Below are 21,640 nucleotides of genomic sequence, written 5' to 3'. Positions count from 1 at the left end.
ACCTCACTGCTCTAGTCGACACAGCAGCCGGCTTCTTTGTCGTCAGTGGACCCTTCCCGCCATATTGAGGAAAGTCAAGACGGCTTGGGAAGGCCCTGAAATATAGACAGCTGGAGGACACCTCATAAGGGAATCTGCATGATAAGAGGTAAACTTCATGGTCGGACTTATCCTGCAACCTTCGATAAGCAGCAGCAATGCTCAGGGGGACGCAATTCTCGGCATGGACTTCTGATTCAACACGGCGCAGTCATCGACTTAAAGTGCAAGTCGACAACTCTTTCCAAGATCCAGTAATACCGCCATAAGCATCTCAGTCATCGTGCCCTAAGTCTACTTGAAGATCACGTCAGTATCCCGCCTCGCTTCAGCGTCGTGGCTTCCGTCGCCGCAGAATCAGCCGGAGGCGTCGAAGCTATCGTCGAGAAGGACGAACAGCTGCTGCTAAATCGTGAAATTGGTGTTGCAAGAGCTATCGTCCAGTTACGCCGGGGAAAAGCACAAGTAATGGTGACGAACTTCAGCCAGGAATATAAACAGCTGAACATGCGCACCCAGATCGCATATATGAAAGAAGTTACAGTTCTTAGAGATGCCCTTGTCCTCTCGGACTCCGCTGGAACTATAATGGCTGTGTCATTTCCTGAACAACTTTGTGATATTAACTGTGTCTTCACATTCGTAAGCTAGAAGAGTGGAAGAGTTTCCTCGAGCAATGGAATGACTGCTTTTCGTTATCATCGAGGTTACCACGAATACCAGCTTACAAGCATCGCGCAATGACCGAAAAATCCACTTGACTACTGCGTCACAGCCCGTACATAGTTTGACAAGTCGACGAAATTGTGCGCGACATCATCCAGTGCCGCTATTTTCAAAATATAGAGGCCCAGCTATCGAACAGCCAGCCTATGGACGTCTTAGTGAAGAATATAACTTTGCAGTTTTGCGTCGATTATCGTCACATGAGCAAATTAACGAAGAAGGATGTGTTCCCACTCCCATCGATAAACGTTGCACTGGACCGACTCTGCAACGCGAATTTTCCTTGGCGCACTTCAAGACGGGCTACTGGCAATTCGAAGTCGACGAAAGAGATAGAGAGAAGACCGTTTTTGTCACGCCAGACGGCGTCTGTGAATTCAAGGTCATGCTATTTGGCCGGTACTCGACAACCGCAATTTTGCAGTGCGTAATGTACACGATATTGGTTAGCTTGAAATGACAAACCTCGTTAGTCTTCCTTGATGACATCGTCGTTTTTGAGGCAGTCTTCGACGATCACCTTAAGCCCCTTGCGACAGTACTAGAGGCCATCCAGCCATCTTTTCTGACCCTGAAGCCATAGAAATGCCTCTTTGCTCATGCGAACCTGTCGCTGGGTCACGTCATCAGTGAGCCTGTAGTCCTTCCCCATCCGTAGAAAATAGCTGCCATTGCAAACATTCCGCATCCCGTCGACAACAAGGCAGTGAGCAGGCTCTCTGATTCTTCTCATGAAATCCGACGTGTAATCAGACTGTATGCGCGACATGAATTGCGTAGTACTTACTGGAAGTCACGCAGTCATCAGCGATTACTCTTGGAGCTTCGATGGCCCACGTGTAAAAGCCGAAGCGATTGACCTGCAGATGGCATTTTTGATGATCGCCGACTGTGTTCGGCACTATCGTTATTTTTTTACAGGCATTTGCTTTTAGGGGCACATGTTCGCCTAATAAAGAGTTAGCTTTGTCATTGACAGTTTTGCAATTGTGTTCTTGACCGTCGCTACAACGGGACAGTATTGTAGCGAACGCGGTGCTTTGATAAGCACCATATGTTTATACGGTCGATATACGTATAATGTGAATAATTTCCCCAGCAATTTACCTAAGGGTGCGCGCGCTGGTATGCGTGTGCTTGGGGCGAATGCTCGTATACGCACAACACGCGCCTGCAAGTGTGGTGCAAGTGTTAGCGAACAGACGTACACGTGCAGGCAGGTTCATTTATTTCGCTAGAATAGCAGCTTGGGGGGGGGGGGGGGGGGGGCTTGTTGGTTTTCCATCCTGCTAGTAACAGCGCAAAATGTAGACAAGAGACAAAATTAGGTTGCTGAAAGTCGGCGCTTGTGGCGTCTTCTTGTCTCGTCTCTTGTCTACATTTTGCGCTGTTACTAGCAGGTTCATTTATGCATTTATTTACTTTACCTGTATGTTGTTCCAGCACACAAAGAGTATGTTTTCAAATGACACGACCGGCAATACAAGGCCTTCCTTTGAGATCTGAGAAACACATGCTTTAGGTTTATCGCTTATTTATGATCTCATTATCCTTTTAATATCAGCACTGACAACTCACCCTCATTTGTTCGAGAGATTTCTTTATTTTGACCGATGCATCCGAATGTACAGACGCGGCAATGGATCTCTAGAAACTAAAGTTCCCCAACCGCGCCACGAAAATTAATAAAGTAATAATAAAAATGTGTCATTCAGCACAGCGCCTTCGTAATTTCCACTAGGCGGCAAGAAGCTAACCCAAATCAGTATTAAATCTAAGCCCTTTGTGTGTACGCGGTGTAGGCCTCACTCTGTTCGCTCCAGACTGAGATATGGGCTAAGGAGGGCGAGTCATGGCAAAGGTAAAATATGCGTTGCATAATTAACGGTGCTCTTTGTTCAGCTTCGCCGCATTACACTGCCAGTATGCGGCGAAGCACATTTAGAGTCGAAAGGGTCCACTGTCTCGGTATGTAGTGCGGGTTCTTTAATTATGCACACGTGCACGTGCCGTCTTCCCTCGCAGTATGAGCGCCTTGACGTCTAATAACTGTGCTGGCAGCCATTCAAGGCTATTTCTAACGATGATGTCCCCTTCACCCCAAAAAAAGAAAATAAAAAGATAGAGATTTTTTTTTTTCTTTTTCGTCGTCGTCGTACGCCGACCCTGCTGGAGAAATCTCCCGAATCTTGAAGTCCTCACGTTGTCAATTATGTAAATGCAATGCCGCAGTCCTACCCGGTGTAATGACCCGGCAAGGGCCATTAAAAAGCCTTCATTTATAAGTGTTATACTATTTCGTGAACCGAACGCTCCATGCTTCAGTAGCACTTGTCTTTAGACTGACAGTACTGGCAATCAATAAACTGCGCATCAATACAGCATCAGCTTGTACCGAGCTCGCAAAATTGATTTGTCATTGCTTATTTATTTCTAAGAAAATGCCTGCAGTGCATTTTTTGAATCAGAAACGCTACGTGTCGTAAACCTATGCAATATCGACCAACGCATTGTGTGAACCATCTCCGCAGTGACATCGTCCAGTATGACTCTTCGTTCTCTGTTGTTCTACGGAAGTAGAATAAGCGCAAATTAGTGCTTTATGTTATACGTTAGCCTAGTCCACTCGCTTGTCACCCACAGATTCACTTGTTTTGGCTTAGCGATGTCCGCTAAAGCACATGCAAGGACTTTTCTTTGAACAGTGTGCACGTTTCAATGATCATGGTATTCTCCAGGAGTCAGCAAACAGGATTGGATTCTTCATGCAAGCGTTGTTTTAGGAACGCAGAGACACAATTTGGTTTAGCAGAGAGCATGCTTCAATCTGCTCTAATGCAATAATGGAATAAGTACATCTAGAGCTCGCTTGTTGGTAGAAACATAATAATAATATAATATATAATATTTGGCGTTTTACGTGCCAAAACCACTTTCTGATTATGAGGCACGCCGTAGTGGTGGACTCCGGAAATTTTGACCACCTGGGGTTCTTTAACGTGCACCTAAATCTAAGCACACGGGTGTTTTCGCATTTCGCCCCCATCGAAATGCGGCCGCCGTGGCCGGGATTCTATCCCGCGACCTCGTGCTCAGCAGCCCAACACCATAGTCACTGAGCAACCACGGCGGGTGGGTAGAAACATAGATATATACATATCGCGGTCTCGGTTTCATATTGTGGTGCAAGAACGGCAAAATAAGACAACAGAAAACAAGGACCGCCGACCATTGTCCGACCGTATTGTACGTCTGTTTCCTAATTCATAACAGTTAGCACGTTAGCCATTTCTCTGGTTAATCAGGGGTCAAGCAGCGTGAGGTACATAACTGAGCATGTTCGCTGATCAGCATTCTTTATTTCCACCTGCCCACTCTTCTTGACTCAAATGTTGCGCGTCATGTACTCCGTTTTTATGTGGTTCAGTCATTCAGCTTTACAAGAAAAGCTTGAGTTATCGCAAATAATTCGTGAGTCTAAATGACTGTGGACACTTCAGCTTTGCACGACAGAATAACAAGATCAGATATAAGCACTTGTTAGGTTACCAAGAAATAAAGAATAATCCATTAATCGAATACCTAGGTGCTACGGTCTCAAAAAATGGCTCGTAGTGCGAACATGTTATTATTGTAGTTAGCAGTGCAGGGGCTGCCTTTGGTTTTTTACAGCGAAGTTTAAAATATGCTAGAATGGACGTAAGGGTAGCAAAATATAAAACCTTTGTTTATGTCAATTTTGGAGCATGCCTACCCTGTATTGGATTCGGTTTGTGGTGCGGATAATGATATCAATAAAAAATGCACTCTGTGGTGGCAAGGTTCTTCCTGCAGCGACACGACCGCTTTCCAAATGTAACAACAATGAAAATGAACTCGGTTTTATCTCTATGACTGAATGACAACGCAGGTTACCCTTTCTCAGGCTGTTTTATTGAATTTTCCGTACTCATAATGGAATCTTCTGGTCAGACCATCGGGTGCTGCAATATGTTTTCTCACATTAAGACAATCCGCCTAATTATGGTTAGGCGATACCTTTCCAGCACGGATTTCTTTGAATATCTTTTTCTTTCTTTCGCGAACGATGGCCGCGTTAAATTCCCCACTTGAAGATGTGGTGCACCGCAAGAATGCTTTACGTGGTATACCCCTCCCCCCCCCCCCCGCAGTTATGCTGTAATGGCGCTGCGATTGAAGCATGAATAACTTATAAGAACAAAAAAGACAGGTTTTTAATAGCTAAGTAACATCACTTTTCATCATTGTGTAAAGTTAAACTTTAAAATAAAATTTCAGTGCCCTCTTTGTTATATAAAAATGCATCAAACTTTCTAAAACTCGGCGATTATTTAAAGATGAATCGCCGGAAACTGATGAAAACGCATCGGTAAGGACGACGGTTTTCTGACAGAGCATCTCAACTTAATAATAATATGAATAATAATTCGATATAACAACTATCAACTTCAGGTGCTCTAAAACAACACTACAAGTACTTCATAACAACGCACAGGTAAAAAAGAAAGGCGTTTCCACCAAAGGCGTAATTACATAAGACAAGGTTAACGTTCATGGTATATGTATTTCTACGTGCTAAAATTCGGGCACTAAAGGTAATGCAGCGTTGAATAATTGCACGAAATTGAGGCGAAAGCTTGAAGTGGCCCGTTGCAATGGCTCATACACGCGAAACACGTCGTCGAGTCGAATGGTAAAAAAAAAAAAATATCCTCATCAGTCATCGCTCATACCCCCGTGAGCAAGAAAAGATGCAATGACTCACACTCCCTTAAGGCAGATGCTACAAGCGCACAGCAAATTGAACTGAACAGTGCATACATTCATTGAAATCAGCCATACAAAACACACAGAACAGCATACGTTTCAATGAAGAACAAGCTCAAAACGAGCATACGAACCATCAATAAAGCATTGCATAACCCCCTCAGAAATACGTTACTGCTGAGGATGCTCGCCAAGCGAGAAACGAGGTGCGACGTGCGACGCAGCGGGAGCAAGGCGTTCGATCCCGAGTGCATGCTTTCCCCTGTTGAGCGGATGCAAAGCAAAGTTGAACAGAAACGTCGTTGGCGCGATTCTGACCCCGCTCTACGAGCGCGCGAAGCCGCAGCTAGGCGCCGAAAACGAGCCATTAATGAAAACACTTTGATATTTGTTTGAAAGATAATTCCTAAGGAGTACCAAAAGCGGGCCAGTAATGCCAGAGCTTTCTAACTTGGGAAACAGAATTTGATGGCTGATATTGAGAAAGGCTTTTTTTAAGTAAATGAAGACTGACCCTGCAATTAATCCCTTGTCCATCTGTGTTCTAATCCAGGCAATAAAGCTGATGACTGTGTGTTCTGTTGAAAGACCCGCGCGAAAGCCGAACTGTGACGGAGATAGTATGTTAAATATTGCTTTGTAGCCAGAAATCCGAATTTCAACTAATTTGCAACTTTTTTGCTCAGAAATGGGAGTGCAGAAATTGGTTTAGAATTCTCCACCAATGCGGGGTCGCTCTTCTTCACAATAAGAGTTACTTTGTCTATTTTAGTTGATTGGGAAATATTTCTATGGTAAAATTCAGGCTCACTATATTGCAGACAGCTTCAGCTACGATATATTTGACTGATTAAGTATGCATTGAGTTCATATTGTGCAGGCCAGCTCCTGTATTTTTTTAATGCTTATGGTAGTTAGCAGTTCTTCAGCTGAATAAAACCGTAGGAAGCAAGATTGTGGCTACCTTTCCAGCTGTGGCACTTTAGGACACAAGTTGATTTCTGAAGAGAAAAAATAAAACTTACGAAACACATTACTTATCTCTTCAAGGTTTTGTACGACCTTGTTTTTGATAGTGATAGCTTTAACGATAGTTGTGTTTCGAGTTATGAAGTCATTAATGGCCCTTCATTTCTGTTCAACGTTTCTGTGTGCATCGATTTTGTGTTCAAAATATAGTTTTTTCTCTCTTGCTTCAGAGCACTGCTTAACTGCGCGGAAAGTGTCTCGTAATGCGCTTTAAGTCGTGTTTTAAACCGTCGCTTTTTCATTTTTCGATACAGAATATCTTTCTTGCGCAGTGAATGTAAGAGACCTGTAGATGCCGACGGGCAACGTGGTGCATGTTACTTCTTGATAGAAAATTCATCTTTCGTGCTAGCTTTAATCGCATTTTTAATTTTGAAGGAGAATTCGCGTAACGCTAGTTCGGGATCATAAAAGGACAGAATGTTAGGATAGTTTCTCATCGTGATTGGACAGATTGAATTTCGTCCTGTGTAATGTTCTTTTTTGGGAAGACTACTAGGTAAATAAAGATTAATAAATCTTTGCTAATGATCTGTATCATCGGCTTGTTGAATTCGTGTGTGCGGGAATGTATCGAGATTGGAAAGTATGTTATCGATTAATGATTTAGAATTTTGTATTGAACATCCAGTTGGACCATTAATATATCCTTCAAAGCCGAAACCCACAAAACAGCCGTTGAAGTCTACTTAACGACGGTAATAATTGTCGAATAAGTTAATCGTAAAAACCTAAAATAAATGCATTCTTTTTTATCGCGAAATTTTCTTTAACCTTGCTGATAATCCGTCACAGAATTCTTTAATTGAGGAAGACGGTGAGCGGTAAACCGTGCCAATGATCGTATTTTCTTTCCTGTAATGTGAGGAAAGAAGTTTTCTGATTCGAGCCCCCCCCCCCCCATATGGATTACCATTTCTACAATATTTTAGGGGGCAAAAATGGGATATAATAGGGCTCAGCGAAGTTAGGAGGCCAAAAGAAGCATATACCGTACTAAAAAGCCGGCACGTCCTGTGCTACCGGGGCTTAGCGGAGAGCCGAGAACTAGGAGTCGGATTCCTGATTAATAAGAATATAGCTGGTAACGTACAGGAATTCTATAGCATTAACTACAGGGTGGCTGGTCTTGTTGTGAAACTTAATAAGAGGTACAAAATGAAGGTTGTACAGGTATACGCCCCTACATCCAGTCATGATGACCAGGAAGTCGAAAGCTTCTATGAAGACGTGCAATCGGCGATGGGTAAAGTGAAAACAAAATACACTATACTGATGGGCGACTTCAATGCCAAGGTAGGCAAAAAGCAGGCTGGAGACAAGGCAGTGGAGGAATATGGCATAGGCACTAGGAATAGCACGGGAGAGTTATTAGTAGAGTTTGCGGAGCAGAATAATATGCGGATAATGAATACCTTCTTCCGCAAGCGGGATAGCCGAAAGTGGACGTGGAGGAGCCCGAACGGCGAGACTAGAAATGAAATAGACTTTATACTCTGCGCTAACCCTGACATCATACAAAATGTGGATATGCTCAGCAAGGTGCGCTGCAGTGACCATAGGATGGTAAGAACTCGAATTAGCCTAGACCTGAGGAGGGAACGGAAGAAACTGGTACATAAGGAGGCGATCAATGAGTTAGCGGTAAGAGGGCAAATAGAGGAATTCCAGATCAAGCTACAGAACAGGTATTCGGCTTTAACTAAGGAAGAGGACCTTAGTGTTGAAGCAATGAACGACAATCTTGGGGGCATCATTAAGGAGTGTGCAATGGAAGTCGGTGGTCACTCCGTTAGGCAGGATACCAGTAAACTATCGCAGGACACGAAAGATCTGATCAAGAAATGCCAATGTATGAAAGCCTCTAACCCTACAGCTAGAATAGAACTGGCAGAACTTTCGAAGTTAATCAAGAAGGGTAAGACAGCCGACATAAGGAACTATAATATGGATAGAATTGAACATGCTCTCAGGAACGGAGGAAGCCTAAAAGCAGTGAAGAAGAAACTAGGAATTGGCAAGAATCATATGTATGGGTTAAGAGACAAAGCCGGCAATATCATTACTAATATGAATGGGATCGTTCAAGTGGCTGAGGAGTTCTATAGAGATTTATACAGCACCAGTGGCACCCACGACGATAATGGAAGAGAGAATAGTCTAGAGGAATTCGAAATCCCACAGGTAACGCCGGAAGAAGTAAAGAAAGCCTTGGGAGCTATGCAAAGGGGGAAGGCAGCTGAAGAGGATCAGGTAACAGCAGATTTGTTGAAGGATTGGGGGCAGATTGTTCTAGAGAAACTGGACACACTGTATACGCAATGTCTCATGACCTGGAGCGTACCGAAATCTTGGAAGAACGCTAGCATAATCCGAATCCATAAGAAAGGGGACGCCAAAGACTTGAAGAATTATAGACCGATCAGCTTACTGTCAGTTGCCTACAAACTATTTACTAAGGTAATCGCAAATATAATCAGGAGCACCTTAGACTTCTGTCAAGCAAAGGACCAGGCAGGATTCCGTAAAGGCTACTCCGCAATAGACCGTATTCACACTATCAATCAGGTGATAGAGAAATGTGCGGAATATAACCAACCCCTATATATGGCTTTCATTGATTAGGAGAAAGCGTTTGATTCTGTCGAAACCTCAGCAGCCATGGAGGCATTACGGAATCAGGGTGTAGACGAGCCGTATGTAAAAATACTGAAAGATATCTATAGCGGCTCCAGAGCCACCTAGTCCTCCATAAAGAAAGCAACAAAATCCCAATAAAGAAAGGCGTCAGGCAGAGAGATACCATCTCTCCAATGCTATTCACAACGTGTTTACAGGAGGTATCCAGAGACCTGGATTGGGAAGAATTGGGGATAGAAGTTAATGGAGAATACCTTAGTAACTTGCGATTCACTGATGATATTGCCTTGCTTAGTAACTCAGGGGACCAATTTCAATGCATGCTCACTTACCTGGAGAGGCAAAGCAGAAGAGTGGGTCTAAAAATTAATCTGCAGAAAACTAAAGTAATGTTTAACAGCCTCGGAAGAGAACAGCAATTTACAATAGGTAGCGAGGAACTGGAAGTGGTAAGGGAATACATCTACTTAGGGAAGGAGGTGTCGGCGGATCCTGATCATGAGACGTAAATAATCAGAAGAATAAGAATGTGCTGGGGTGCGTTTGGCAGGCATTCTCAAGTCATGAACAGCAGGTTGCCATTATCGCTCAAGAGAAAAGTGTATAATAGCTGTGTCTTACCAGTACTCACCTACGGGGCAGAAACCTGGAGGCTTACGAAAGGGTTCTACTTAAATTGAGGACGACGCAACGAGCTATGGAAAGAGGAATGATGGGTGTAACGTAAAGGGATAAGGAAAAAGCAGATTGGGTGAGGGAACAAACGCGAGTTAATGACTTCTTAGTTGAAATAAAAAAAAATGAAGGGGGGGGGGCATGTGCACGACATGTAATGAGGAGGGAAGATAACCGATGGTCACTAAGGGTTCGGACTGGATTCCAAGGGAAAGGAAGCGTAGCGGGTGCGGCAGAATGTTAGGTGGGCGGATGAGATGAAGAAGTTTCAGGGATGACATGGCCACAATTGGTACATGACATGGCTTGTTGGAGTAGTATGGGAGAGGCCTTTGCCCCGCAGTGGGCGTAACCAGCCATGCGGGCTATCAGCCTGGTGACAGTATTCTGACAAGTGTTGTAGAAAAGAATACAATGTTTCGTCCCCAGCCGAAAAGCAAGTTTCGGTTACGCAAGTGAGTTTGAAATGATGATCAGTGCTATGTTGCAATACATTAAAATCCTCAAAATGTTTTCTTAAGCTTCGGGCAATAGCAGGAATGGCAGAAGAGAGTTCAGGTGAACCTATTTGATTAGATAACTCTTGTGAAGAGAAATCTTCCATGATGCACTTGTTCAATTGGCATGGATGATCTGCAAATCACCTTCGCAAACGATTGGAAAGACCCTGCCTTCTGATTTTTGCTTAGCTCTAATTACGCACTTTTCGGTGCGCAGGTAACTTCACCCCTTTTTTTTTGTTTTGCTCCAGTGCCATAGCAAACAGGTTGTTGCTTGATGTCGTCAAGTGTTCGTTGACATATATTGCTGTGTCCGTACTGCCAGAGAAACCAAGGCTCCCTTTTGTTTCGCGCTTTTCCCATGAAGGCTGTTCGTTTAGCACGAAAGCTAAAGCGCAGGACAAGGCTTCTCTTTCCAGCATGTCGCGTAGGAACACGGCGAACAATATCTGTCCCCTCCAGTTTCACATAACTACCATGCCTGCCTCCAATTTTTTTTTATTATTTGGAAGCAGCCTTCGCCTTGAGTTTGACGGACGCCTCTAATCTAGAGGTTGTTCAGACGGGCATACTGGTCCCATTCCTGTACTTGACGAGAAAGTAGCTCATTTTTCTTTGGTAGTTATTTGTTTTTGGTGACAAGGGTGGTATGGAGCTGATTTGATGTCATCGAATAAATTGATGATGACAGGCATGCCCTTTTTGAGGCTGTAAAGCTCTTTCTGTGGCGTTTTAAAAATGTGTTTTATTTTCTACCGTCAGTTCTTTCTTTTTCGAATAAGTAATAGCTATCAGCTCTTTAGTTATTTTTTTATTTTTGATTCAAATGTACTGCTCAAAGTTTCTATGTTATTTGCAAGGGAACCAACCGTTGGAGCCTTACAGCACAAGTGATCGGTAGACGAGCAGGAATTATACAAAGAGTCAAATAGTACTTGAATGTAGAAGCAGTCGTTGCCAGGAGCAGGGTGCTGTATCAGATCGCCCGCGCAGTAATGGTTCGTAGATTTGCGCCTCGGTGGGTTATAGGGAAAGTTCATTCACAGGCGTCGCTGCAGCTGGTCCTCAGGGCGCAGGCGAACACGACAACGTCATTTGCGCTTGCGCCATACTCGCATGTAGCACATGTATGTGCATAAGCTTCGTGTTTGTGGCTTGAAACGGCGTTCTTACCCACTGTATATTTTCAACTAAACAGTGTTACAAGTGCGACAATTCTGAATAATTCTAGATCTGCGCAAATATAATTGCCTCCGGCGTTGAGAAAATACAATCGCTTTGAACTTGAGGCCAGTAGGGATAAATAAAACGATAGAGCCACACGAACGTCTGAACCAACAAGCTAGAAGATGAGATACGCTCATGTGCAATTCCCATTCCCATTCCCACGGTAATTTAACCATCGTGGCCCGAGTGTTGATACTCGTACTTGCCATAGGAAACTCGGTGGCACGAAAAACAAATTCTTTAACCAATTCGTCATCCGAACAGACGCCGTCCCCGGATCACTGGGCCACCAATGCGCTAACGTCAGTAGCTCGATCACTGTGCGATTTGCTGATGAGAAAAGCTAAGGACCTCAGTTCCGCTACCACATGGGGAACTTTTCTCATTGCAGGTGTCGGACCTCCCGTCTGGCAGCGAGTTCGTGCTGGTGGTTTACGCAGCCAACGGAAAGGGTCGCAGTCCTCCAGTGCTGCTCACGGCGGCCACGCTCCCGGCTGCGGCCGAAAGTCTTCTGCACCAAGGACCTGGTGAGACACCGGATGCACGATTCCCCATTGCACGGCGTTCACAGTATTCATTCAGGAATCGCCGTTGCACTGTGTTAATACCGTTCGTTCGTTCATTACACTTCAATTTCATTCTACGTCCGGGTGCTTACTCAGGGCTAGGGTGCATGTTCAGCTGCTTAACAGAAAGGCCGGTTCGATTCGTCGCCACGATGGTTACTTTTGATAGGGGCGAACGCGAACGCTCTGATGCACTTCCATTTGAGAGGATAAGAAAGGGCCCCTCACTAGAGGTGTAAGGAATAAAAAAACAGGAAATGTAGCAAAAACGTTTTCCTTCTACTCATTTTTTCGTTCCTAGGTCGTAAAAGAAGCAAAACAAAAGTGCGTGTTTGTCAAGGACAGTAAAGTGCATTGCTGGGCCAGCATCAACGCACGCATTCTTTGAATCAGCGCGGAATATGACGGAAACACGATAGGGACAGACACAGAACCAACGCTGTCTAACAAATGAAGCAACTTAAGAACAAGAGTGAGAGAGAAATGGAATAGTAGGAGGTTAGGCAATGCAGTTTACTAAATTTCTTCTATGTAATAAACAAGGCACACATTGAAGATGTCATCTGCGTGCGCATTCTATTGAGTCATGCAAAATATCACCAAGGATTTGTTTCTCGATCTAACAGAGATACACTATACCTCTGCAGTATAATTTCGCTGATTGAATCAACATATATGGTATCGCTCTTCTGTTCGGGAAGTTGCCGCAAGACATGTCGAGAAAAAAAGGAAAGTCAAATAGAAGCTTCCAGCTCTGCAATGTGCGGGAACTATAGCAGTGTCTGTGCAAATTTATTGTGGCTACGAAAATTTTACGTCAGGAGATTGGAACAATATCATGTTGGAATAGTTTTACCTTATATTGCTCTAGTTCGTATCGACGTGGTGGCGCGCATGTCACTACATAGGTCTTTCTTCTTTTTACGATATCCACTGACTCTACGTGGCGCCAACGGATCATTGAAGAGCCGCACGCACCCTTTGGAACGTACCTGTTGCTGCCAGTGGCACAATCCTCTGGATCAGCTCACGCTAACAGTCATATGCAGGACGAAAAACTGGGTTTACTCGAACCTCTTTGATTTACTCAGACAAGAATGCTTTCTTTTAAAGAAATTAGCATGAGAGCTCACATCCCTATTCCACCTAGCCCGGCATTGTCGACGTTGTTATGAAAAGTTGTCAAGTGCGACGCATCGCTAACGTTATGGATAGCACGGAGGACGACTGTACAGGAGCATGCAGCTGAACCGACGCTGTGCGGCAACGACAGTCGTCGTGTTAATGACTAGATGGACACTAAGTGCGTGATGCGCTCGCTGAAAAAAAAAAAAATGCCAAAGCAGGCCAATGTTGGCTATTTTGTTACTTAGTATCGCAAGAGTAACGCACGGCCTGCAAAAGTAAATTCGAACAGCCTCACCTTGTGTGTGTTCTACCACTTGTGAAGAAAAAAAAATGATATGCTTCTTTTACATCAGTTCATACGGTACACAATATGAGGACGTGACCTTGCTTTTCCGTTGCTATAATCAAAGCATCACATTTATGATATCTTGTCAAAAAGAAATTCTATTATAGCAAGAAAAGCATTGTCAGTGTAGCCTCCATCCTCCAGGGCTCTTGTACAGGCTTAAAGAAAGAAAAGGAAAACGCCAATCAGATATAAACTCGATTTTTTCAAAACATTGAAGAACGACAACTTAACGATACCTTTATTTACTAGTTTTGATGGACTGATTTGCAATGCAACGAGGGCTTATTAGCACGTGGCTCGTATGCCCAGCATGCCCGGTCATAATGTAAAAACATTATCACATTGAGAAAGCGAATGCTTCCATCAATAGGCATCTCATGCCTTACATCGCGTGGCGCTAAGCCCCTCTGGAAAGTAATATGTTCAAGCAACCACACATCTCTGTGTAGGGTTGATTTAAAAACACGTCGCTGAGAAACGGTACCAAACAACGATTAATGCACACTCCTTGTTTTTGCACATTTAGCCTACCCTCCCACTCCGTAGCAGCTTTCAATCGGCGAAAGATTAATATTGGAAAAAGCTTTTGTGCGAAATTCATGTCGTGCTTCGAAGGCCAACCCAATGACATTTACCGACACATCCTTCAACATTTGCCAAGAGCCCAGTGGGAACCAGTAATATAAGTCGTTCACACCAACTTAGAACTATTTTAATATAACGTTATCGTGGAGATTCAGAAAAGCTAATTCTATTTCTTCTGTGAGTGAATGGCATGTGTTGAAGAATGGAGTGGTTGGTTTGGCGACGTTAGCTTTATTAGCACAGCCAAAATTTCGAATGATAGCTTTTCCAGCTGCTGTGGTCGTACTCATGCTTTCTTTTTTATCTGGAGAGCTGGCGTGTTGATCATAATTTGACCTGACCTCTTACACCTGACCACGCAATCGAATAAAAGATACACCTGGGCTTCTCACAACTACTTTCTCAGCACATAGCTGCTACAATTAAGCGCTGAATGATACCAGGATCAAACATGTCTACATTAAAAGAAATGCTTGACAAATAGATAATAGTTTTTGCAGGTAGTTTGGCAGATGAAGAAAACAGTGTTAACTTGCTAACTCACTGAAGAAAATAAAAAAAGCACGAGGTTGTTTACACTGCGAGACAGCTGAGATTTATACTGCCGCCAACGCACTACTTCACTTACCGTACAGGTTGACAGAAGCATTGTTTTTGTTACCGGGTGCATGCACACGTATGCTATGTGCTCAATGTGGTTCCACTGCCATCAAAAAAAGCTCTTGGCAGGTTGCCTTGCTACCATTCTGCCCTTATAGCACATGAGCCTCTTTGCGTAGCTTCTGCAAATGTTGTCATTGTGACAGAATGTGCTATTAGCATCTCCGTATTCACAATACACACAAGTAAAAAAATATGGACAATAGGGACAGGAGTATGCATTGGTGTTAGCATTCGCGTGCATCTTTGATCATAAACGCATCAACTGATCATAAACAATCTCGTTTTTTTTTCTTTTCACAGATGCCTCGTGGCAGATCAAGTTCAGCCCCGTGCTGGCAGTGCTTATGGCACTGGTGCTGGGCTTCGCGCTACTCGCCTTCGTGGTGGTGGCTGCCGTGCGCCTTTGGAGCAGGCACAGCTTCCACAAAGACGCTAACGGTGAAAAAGCCGCAGCCTCCTTTTCCTTCTTTCTGTTTATTAGCACAGATACCGCCACAGTTTTGGGTATGAAGGTCAAGCTGAAATCCGCCAGTGCTGCATTTCTACGCACATTTTTTTATTTCATTTTATTTCAAATACTGTTGGCCGTCTCGGCCGTAACAGGGTGGGTACAGCAAATTTGCACATAGCGTAAAAATTGTAAACACCTTACAAACGTAAATAGCACATGAAGCAATGAATGTTGGAAATACAATGCAAAGAAATAACCAAATACATATACAATCTTCTGGCTAAGAAATACATGTAACATTGTGACTGTGAAATAGGAAACTGCATAAAAGAAAGACTACTGTATGTACTTCTAGAATAGTGTGACACCGTTTGCACGACACTACTAAAAATCAATTTCATAAATGGTTTTTAACGCGTTCCTCATAGATTTTAATGCTGCTCGACGGCAAAACAGACGCCGGTAAACTGTTCCATTCCTTAATTGTTCGAAGAAAAAATGAATAAGCGTACATGTCCAGATATGCTTTTGAAATTAAGAATATGCAATGATTGCTTGACTTGACGTTTCTAGCCTGCCTGGGCGCAAGATAGCAAGAGCAAGAAAGTGCAGAGACCCTCTGGCCTAAGTAACGCCTGATATGTAAGGACATAACTAAAGTGCTCCGAGTGCCAACGTCAAGCTGCTGATTCGGCGCTTCCCCGGGATAATCACACGTCTAGCGCATCGTGTGATATGACGTCGTCGCGGAGTGCTTCCAGCGTATGCATTTGAAGCAAGCTGTTGGCAATGGCTCGCGTTCCAATCGTTCTCACAAAACTTGAACTTCAGTGGCAATAGCGGCCGTTGTAGACAACCAGGGGTGCGCTTACATAAAGGCCGGGGCGTTCGTTAACGAGCTTCGGATGGAATTTTGAGGACATACGACTACGAACTATGCCACTATGTCGCCAGCGGTCTCCGTTGGGTACGTAAAATCTGGAACTATTGGGACGCAGTAACATCGAGCTTCCAGAGTTTAGGTACCCAGAAGTTCCGACAGCGTAGTAGTAGTGAAAACTTTATTGAAAATGTCCGGCGATTTGGGCGGTGTGGGGCCATAAGCACCCCAGCCTAGGTGACGGCCTCGAGTCCTTGGACTCGGGCGGCTTCCTCGGCGTGTCGGACGGCCCACAGTTGATCGGCGAGGTCGTGGCTGAGCAGGGCCGCCTCCCAACGCGCCCCTCGGTTCGAGACTGCCATTTCTATCCCGTTCGTCGGGAACTCCGGCTGCTGGCTACCGGCGCATGCCCACAGCATGTGCTGCAGCGTCGCTCTGGCTCCGCACGCTTTACAGTCGCCGGACGGATAAATGTCGGGGTAGCAGAGCCGATAGCGTAAGTAACATTTTATTCTTGCTCATTCTCTCTTTTGTCGATTCGATGCTTCGATCGTCTCAACGTTTTATTTTAATCTTACGGCTTAAATGAGGAACAATAAAATACAGTAGATGTCATCTCACGATGGACTGTCGACGGTAATTCAATTGCAATCGACTACATATAAGTCCCGTTCGTATAAAAAAGTCACCGCCCAAGCACTCCGTACAGATGGTTAGCCAGCGAAGCTGAACCGTGCGGCGCCATTGTTTATCATCGGGTTAATCCCGACGGTTTATTAAACGACGGCTTGGTAGGCTGCCGTACCCTCGCTGCGCATTTGCTGCTTGCTCTCGGCTGCACGGGCCTGTTCTTGTGCCGAGCTGTAGCATCGGCACAGCGTAGACGAGCTCGTTCCCGGTTCTGCACGCGGAGTAGCTGATGGAAAGCTGCCTGCTCCTCAGGAGTGCATATGACGCGTGGCCTACCTATTTCAGAGCCGGAGAGCAACGACGTCTCTACTGGCGCAGCCAATCACGCGCCTCTCTATCTTTTTTTTTCGCGCATGTGCATGGGCCTGCTCGGGAGGAGTTTTTGACGTACAGGCGACGGACGGACGGACGAATCGGCTAGCCATATACAGCTTCGCTGTAATACGCGTAGTGTGTATTCTGAGACTTCCGTTGCGCATACTCAGATATCATCCAACTTAGCTCACTGGTCAAGGTCTCCCAGGGCATGGATGCATGACGAAGAAGGAATGATATCGATCGCACGGCAAAGGCGCAAGTCGGCGACTGAATGGCGACAATGAGAAGTTGATTTTCAAGTTACAATGGTATAACGACGACAGCGTGACTGCGAAAACATGAGGGCAACGAGATAAGAACGAATATAAGATAAGAAGAACGATAAGAACGAACGAACACGACCACAACGTCAAGGCAACGGATGCATGATAGCATCTGTGTGGCGATGACTCAATCACGACGATGGCATGACAACCGTGGCATAATCATGATTTAGTGACAAAAGCATGATTACGATAGAATAACGCACAAAGAATGACGTCGATGGATCGTCTGAGGTGGTATGACGACGACGGCATGAAGACATTGGGATGACTTTATTGAAATGATAACGATGGTGAAACGCCAGGTTGACGACGACGGCATGGCGAGAGTCATATGTCCAAGTTACATTGATGCCGACGGAACTACCGAGAAGCCGTCGTGACGATGTCATTACAACGGAATGAGGACGGAAGGATGACCACGGGTATATGAATATAATGCCTGGCATGATAATTACTGTATCACGAAGCGTTATGACGTCGATGGCGTGACGACGACATCCTGGCGAGAGTTGGTTGAAGAAGCTTGATGTGACAATGATTTATGACCATAATGGCATTACGATGGTGGTCTGACAATGGTAGCGCGATAGCGATCGTCTGAAGATGACAGCATAACAAGGGTGGTATAGTGACAATAGAATCATGACAGCATGATTGCAATGTAATGGCGATGAAATATTGACGTGAATGAAACGACGAAATTGGTATGGCTTCCACCGCATGACGACAATGCGTTGGCGTTACTGAAGTCATGACAATGATAAACTGACATCGTGACGACGATGGCATGATGACGACTGTGTGACGACGATGGCGTCATGAGAATGGCGTGGCGAGAGCCCGATGACATAGCTAGAATGACGAGAGTGCAACGACCACGCTGACCTCACGGCCCCGAACACACAAGTAGTAGTCCATGCTATTATACAGTTAGGACCACTGGATTGGAGTAGATGGCGTGGTGACAACAGCATCACGAGTTAAATCACGAAGCTGAAATGACGAACATTGAGCGACCACCACAGCATCGCTATGGCGGTGTGCCAAAGAATGCATGGCGACGGTATGGCGATAATGATGCGGCAATGACGGCATGACGAGTGTCGGATTAAGAAGCTGGAATGACGGCGACGTAGCGACCATGACTGCATCAAGACCACAATGTCATTCTTGGTGGCCCAGGCTGGGAGCGTAGCAGGGTTTCAGTACGGGCTAGTTGATATTCCATTGCAAACGTCGCTTACAGCGCGTACATAGAGTTTATGTACGCGCTACGTACGTGCTGTAAGTTATGGGAGCGTAGATAAGAACAGGCTCAAGGAGTCCCGACTATTTTTAGTTCACAGCAAAATTTTTAAATGACGTGAGAAATTCCCTTTTTAAAAAGGAGTCAACATTCGTTTTGCGAGGCAGCACGGATTTCTTGAAAAATATTTGAAAGGCGGAAGCGTCTTTTTTAACGATTTGAAGATTCTACAAATTCGAAGGCCTCTCACTCTAAAATTAACGCATTGTAACCTGCAAAATTTTGTTCAGTCAATCTACACCATTAGTACTATTGCCTAAGGGGAAGCAAGATTTAGGTCGCCAAAACTATGTTCTTGAAAATTTGCTAAACTTTGGCTTTTCAGCAAATTCATTTGTCTGAGCCCGAAGTCATGGTTTATTTTGCTTTATTTCAGCTGAGAGGATGAAGCTGAAAAATATTTGTGACAAATTTTCAAACGGTTTATTGTATACTCAATATAGAAGTATGCGACCAGACTGCGTCTTTATTTCGCTATAAAATCCTAAACATGCTAAAACTAAAAATAGCGAAAATTGGAACCGTTTTGTAAACGTTTAAAAAATATTCATAGCTGATCTTTATGAAAATTTTATAAAATACCCACCCAGGAGTGGTAAATGTATTACTGCAAAAACATGTATTATTTTTCTTCAGGTCAGAAAATTGAGCCTACCTGAAGAGGAATGTACGGTCATTAAAGCTATGTGTGTGGTTCAAATAATAAAGTAAAAATCACACTAATGCGTTAAGGCGTGCAATGGGTCAATTTTAAAGGGTTATTACACCTTCGAATTTGTGAAATCGGCAATTCATTAAAACGTTCTTTTACACTTTCAGTGAAACAAGAATACTTTTCCAGAAATCCGTGATAAGTTTCGCAAAAAGAAGGTTGATACCTTTCTACAGAGGCATTTTACCACCTCAAAAATATTTCGCTGAAATATAAAAGGATGCGGGACTACCGCTAGTCTGTCCGCTAGCCTGCAGCTAGCTATTACACGACTTGGGCGACTGGGCCGGGGTACGGCGGCCTGACCAGAGTAAGATCACGAAGGTGGAATGAAGAAAATGGAGCGAGCATGCGGGCATGAATACCGGGAGACATACTTATATTGGCCCTAACAAGTAGGCAACTTTGTCCATTCGGTCGGCGGAAGAGGCTAGATGTATATATAAAGACAGACAGACAGACAGACAGACAGACAGACAGACAGACAGACAGACAGACAGACAGATAGATAGATAGATAGATAGATAGATAGATAGATAGATAGATAGAGATAGATAGATAGATAGATAGATAGATAGATAGATAGATAGATAGATAGATAGATAGATAGATAGATAGATAGATAGGCTCAAAACAACTGATGTATGCAAATAATGATAGGGCGGTTAATAATTATGGGCACAACTTTAGGTTGAATTGGTAATCGGTCACTTCCTTCTGAAAGCATACATTAATCGTAGAAACGCAGCACGGGCGATAGAGTGTCACCGAAAGAGCCAACCGCACAATGCTAACACTGGCCATTTGGTCGTGGCCATGCACTGTAAATTAGAACAGTCCCTTATGCTTCACCACGGCATTCTGTGAACTGACGCTCGCGCGGCACAATACTGGTACTTACTTTTCCCCAGAGATTGAATGTCATGGCTCGAAAAATTCACAACACACAGGCAGATTTGTCTATTTGAAATAAATTGGAAATATTGACATCTATTGCATCACAGGCTTCTTTTCCAATGATGCTTAAACATTCCATATGGGGAAAATAAAACAGCATAGAGACACATACTCAGTGCTAAAAATTGATGAAAAAAGTTTGATGGTCATCATTCATTGATTCTGCGAAAGACTCGGTTTCGTGTCGCATTTAATTTTACTATAATCAGTCACCATCACTTAATCTACATATAAACAATAGTAACATTACAACATCTTTGTGAAGCAGAACATCAGAGCTCAATAAACAGCTTATTCAATGAATAAATGAGTCATTCAAGCAGTCAGTCAATGAATGAATACATAAATAGGACTATTCAGTAAATAAATAAGTCAGTCAATCAATCAGTATTTGTCACCAAGCGTTTAAAACGGTGAAAGTTGGATGACTGCCGTGTTGCGCGAAGGGCCTCACATAAATATTATAAACAACGCCAAAAAGGGCTATAAAAAGTTGGAGACATCGCTGCTTTCGCAAAAAAGTAATATAGGACGTATCATTATTTCAAGCTGAGTGCAAGAATAAAAACACTATGGAATAACGGCCCTAATAAAGAAGATTTTAAATTAATTTCGTGAGGAGGTATACGGACTGTTCTCATTCGGTTCTAAATTAATAAATGATTTCTTCCTTGTTATGTATTTTGGTAGTGAGCTCCACAGTTTAAAAGCGCTATATAATAGTAAAATTTTCTGTAGTTTGTTTGAATAGCTGGGGCTTCAAATTTCATTCATATGAACTCCCTGAGCTGTTTTAAGATCCCGTCTGAGCTAGGCGCACTTAAGGCGTTTAATCAAAAAACGTCACACGTCCTTCCGGGCAGAGCACGTATGATTTTGCCTTTTCGCATTAGATACGCGACAGTAAGTAGTTAATGAATGATTTCGCACGCAAGATGTGGCCTACATGTTAACGGTGTGCTCAAAGACTGTGTACTCTGTACACAAAAACTGAATAAAATCGGATTAGTTAACTAACTCTCTTGGTGACACCATCGTATTCGGAACCAGAACCAGAACCGGAACCAGAACTGTGGCGATTGTTA

At 43.8% G+C, this 21,640-nt stretch overlaps 1 protein-coding gene across 2 annotated transcripts in view; it reads left to right on the top strand.

The window, feature by feature from the left end:
* Nucleotides 1-21,640, top strand: part of LOC142583305 (nephrin-like) — a 386,962-nt gene that overhangs the window by 351,905 nt on the left and 13,417 nt on the right. For both annotated transcript variants that reach the window (XM_075693724.1, XM_075693723.1), the window contains exons 11-12: nucleotides 12,016-12,151; nucleotides 15,216-15,353. In XM_075693724.1, coding sequence (XP_075549839.1) covers nucleotides 12,016-12,151; nucleotides 15,216-15,353 — 274 coding nt within the window. The remainder of the gene's footprint in view (nucleotides 1-12,015; nucleotides 12,152-15,215; nucleotides 15,354-21,640) is intronic.

The sequence above is a fragment of the Dermacentor variabilis genome, chromosome 5 (assembly GCF_050947875.1).
Source record: "Dermacentor variabilis isolate Ectoservices chromosome 5, ASM5094787v1, whole genome shotgun sequence".
NCBI classification, from domain to species: Eukaryota; Metazoa; Arthropoda; class Arachnida; order Ixodida; family Ixodidae; genus Dermacentor; species Dermacentor variabilis.
Note: the sequence above shows the minus strand (reverse complement) of the source record. Positions and strands in the feature narration are given on the sequence as shown.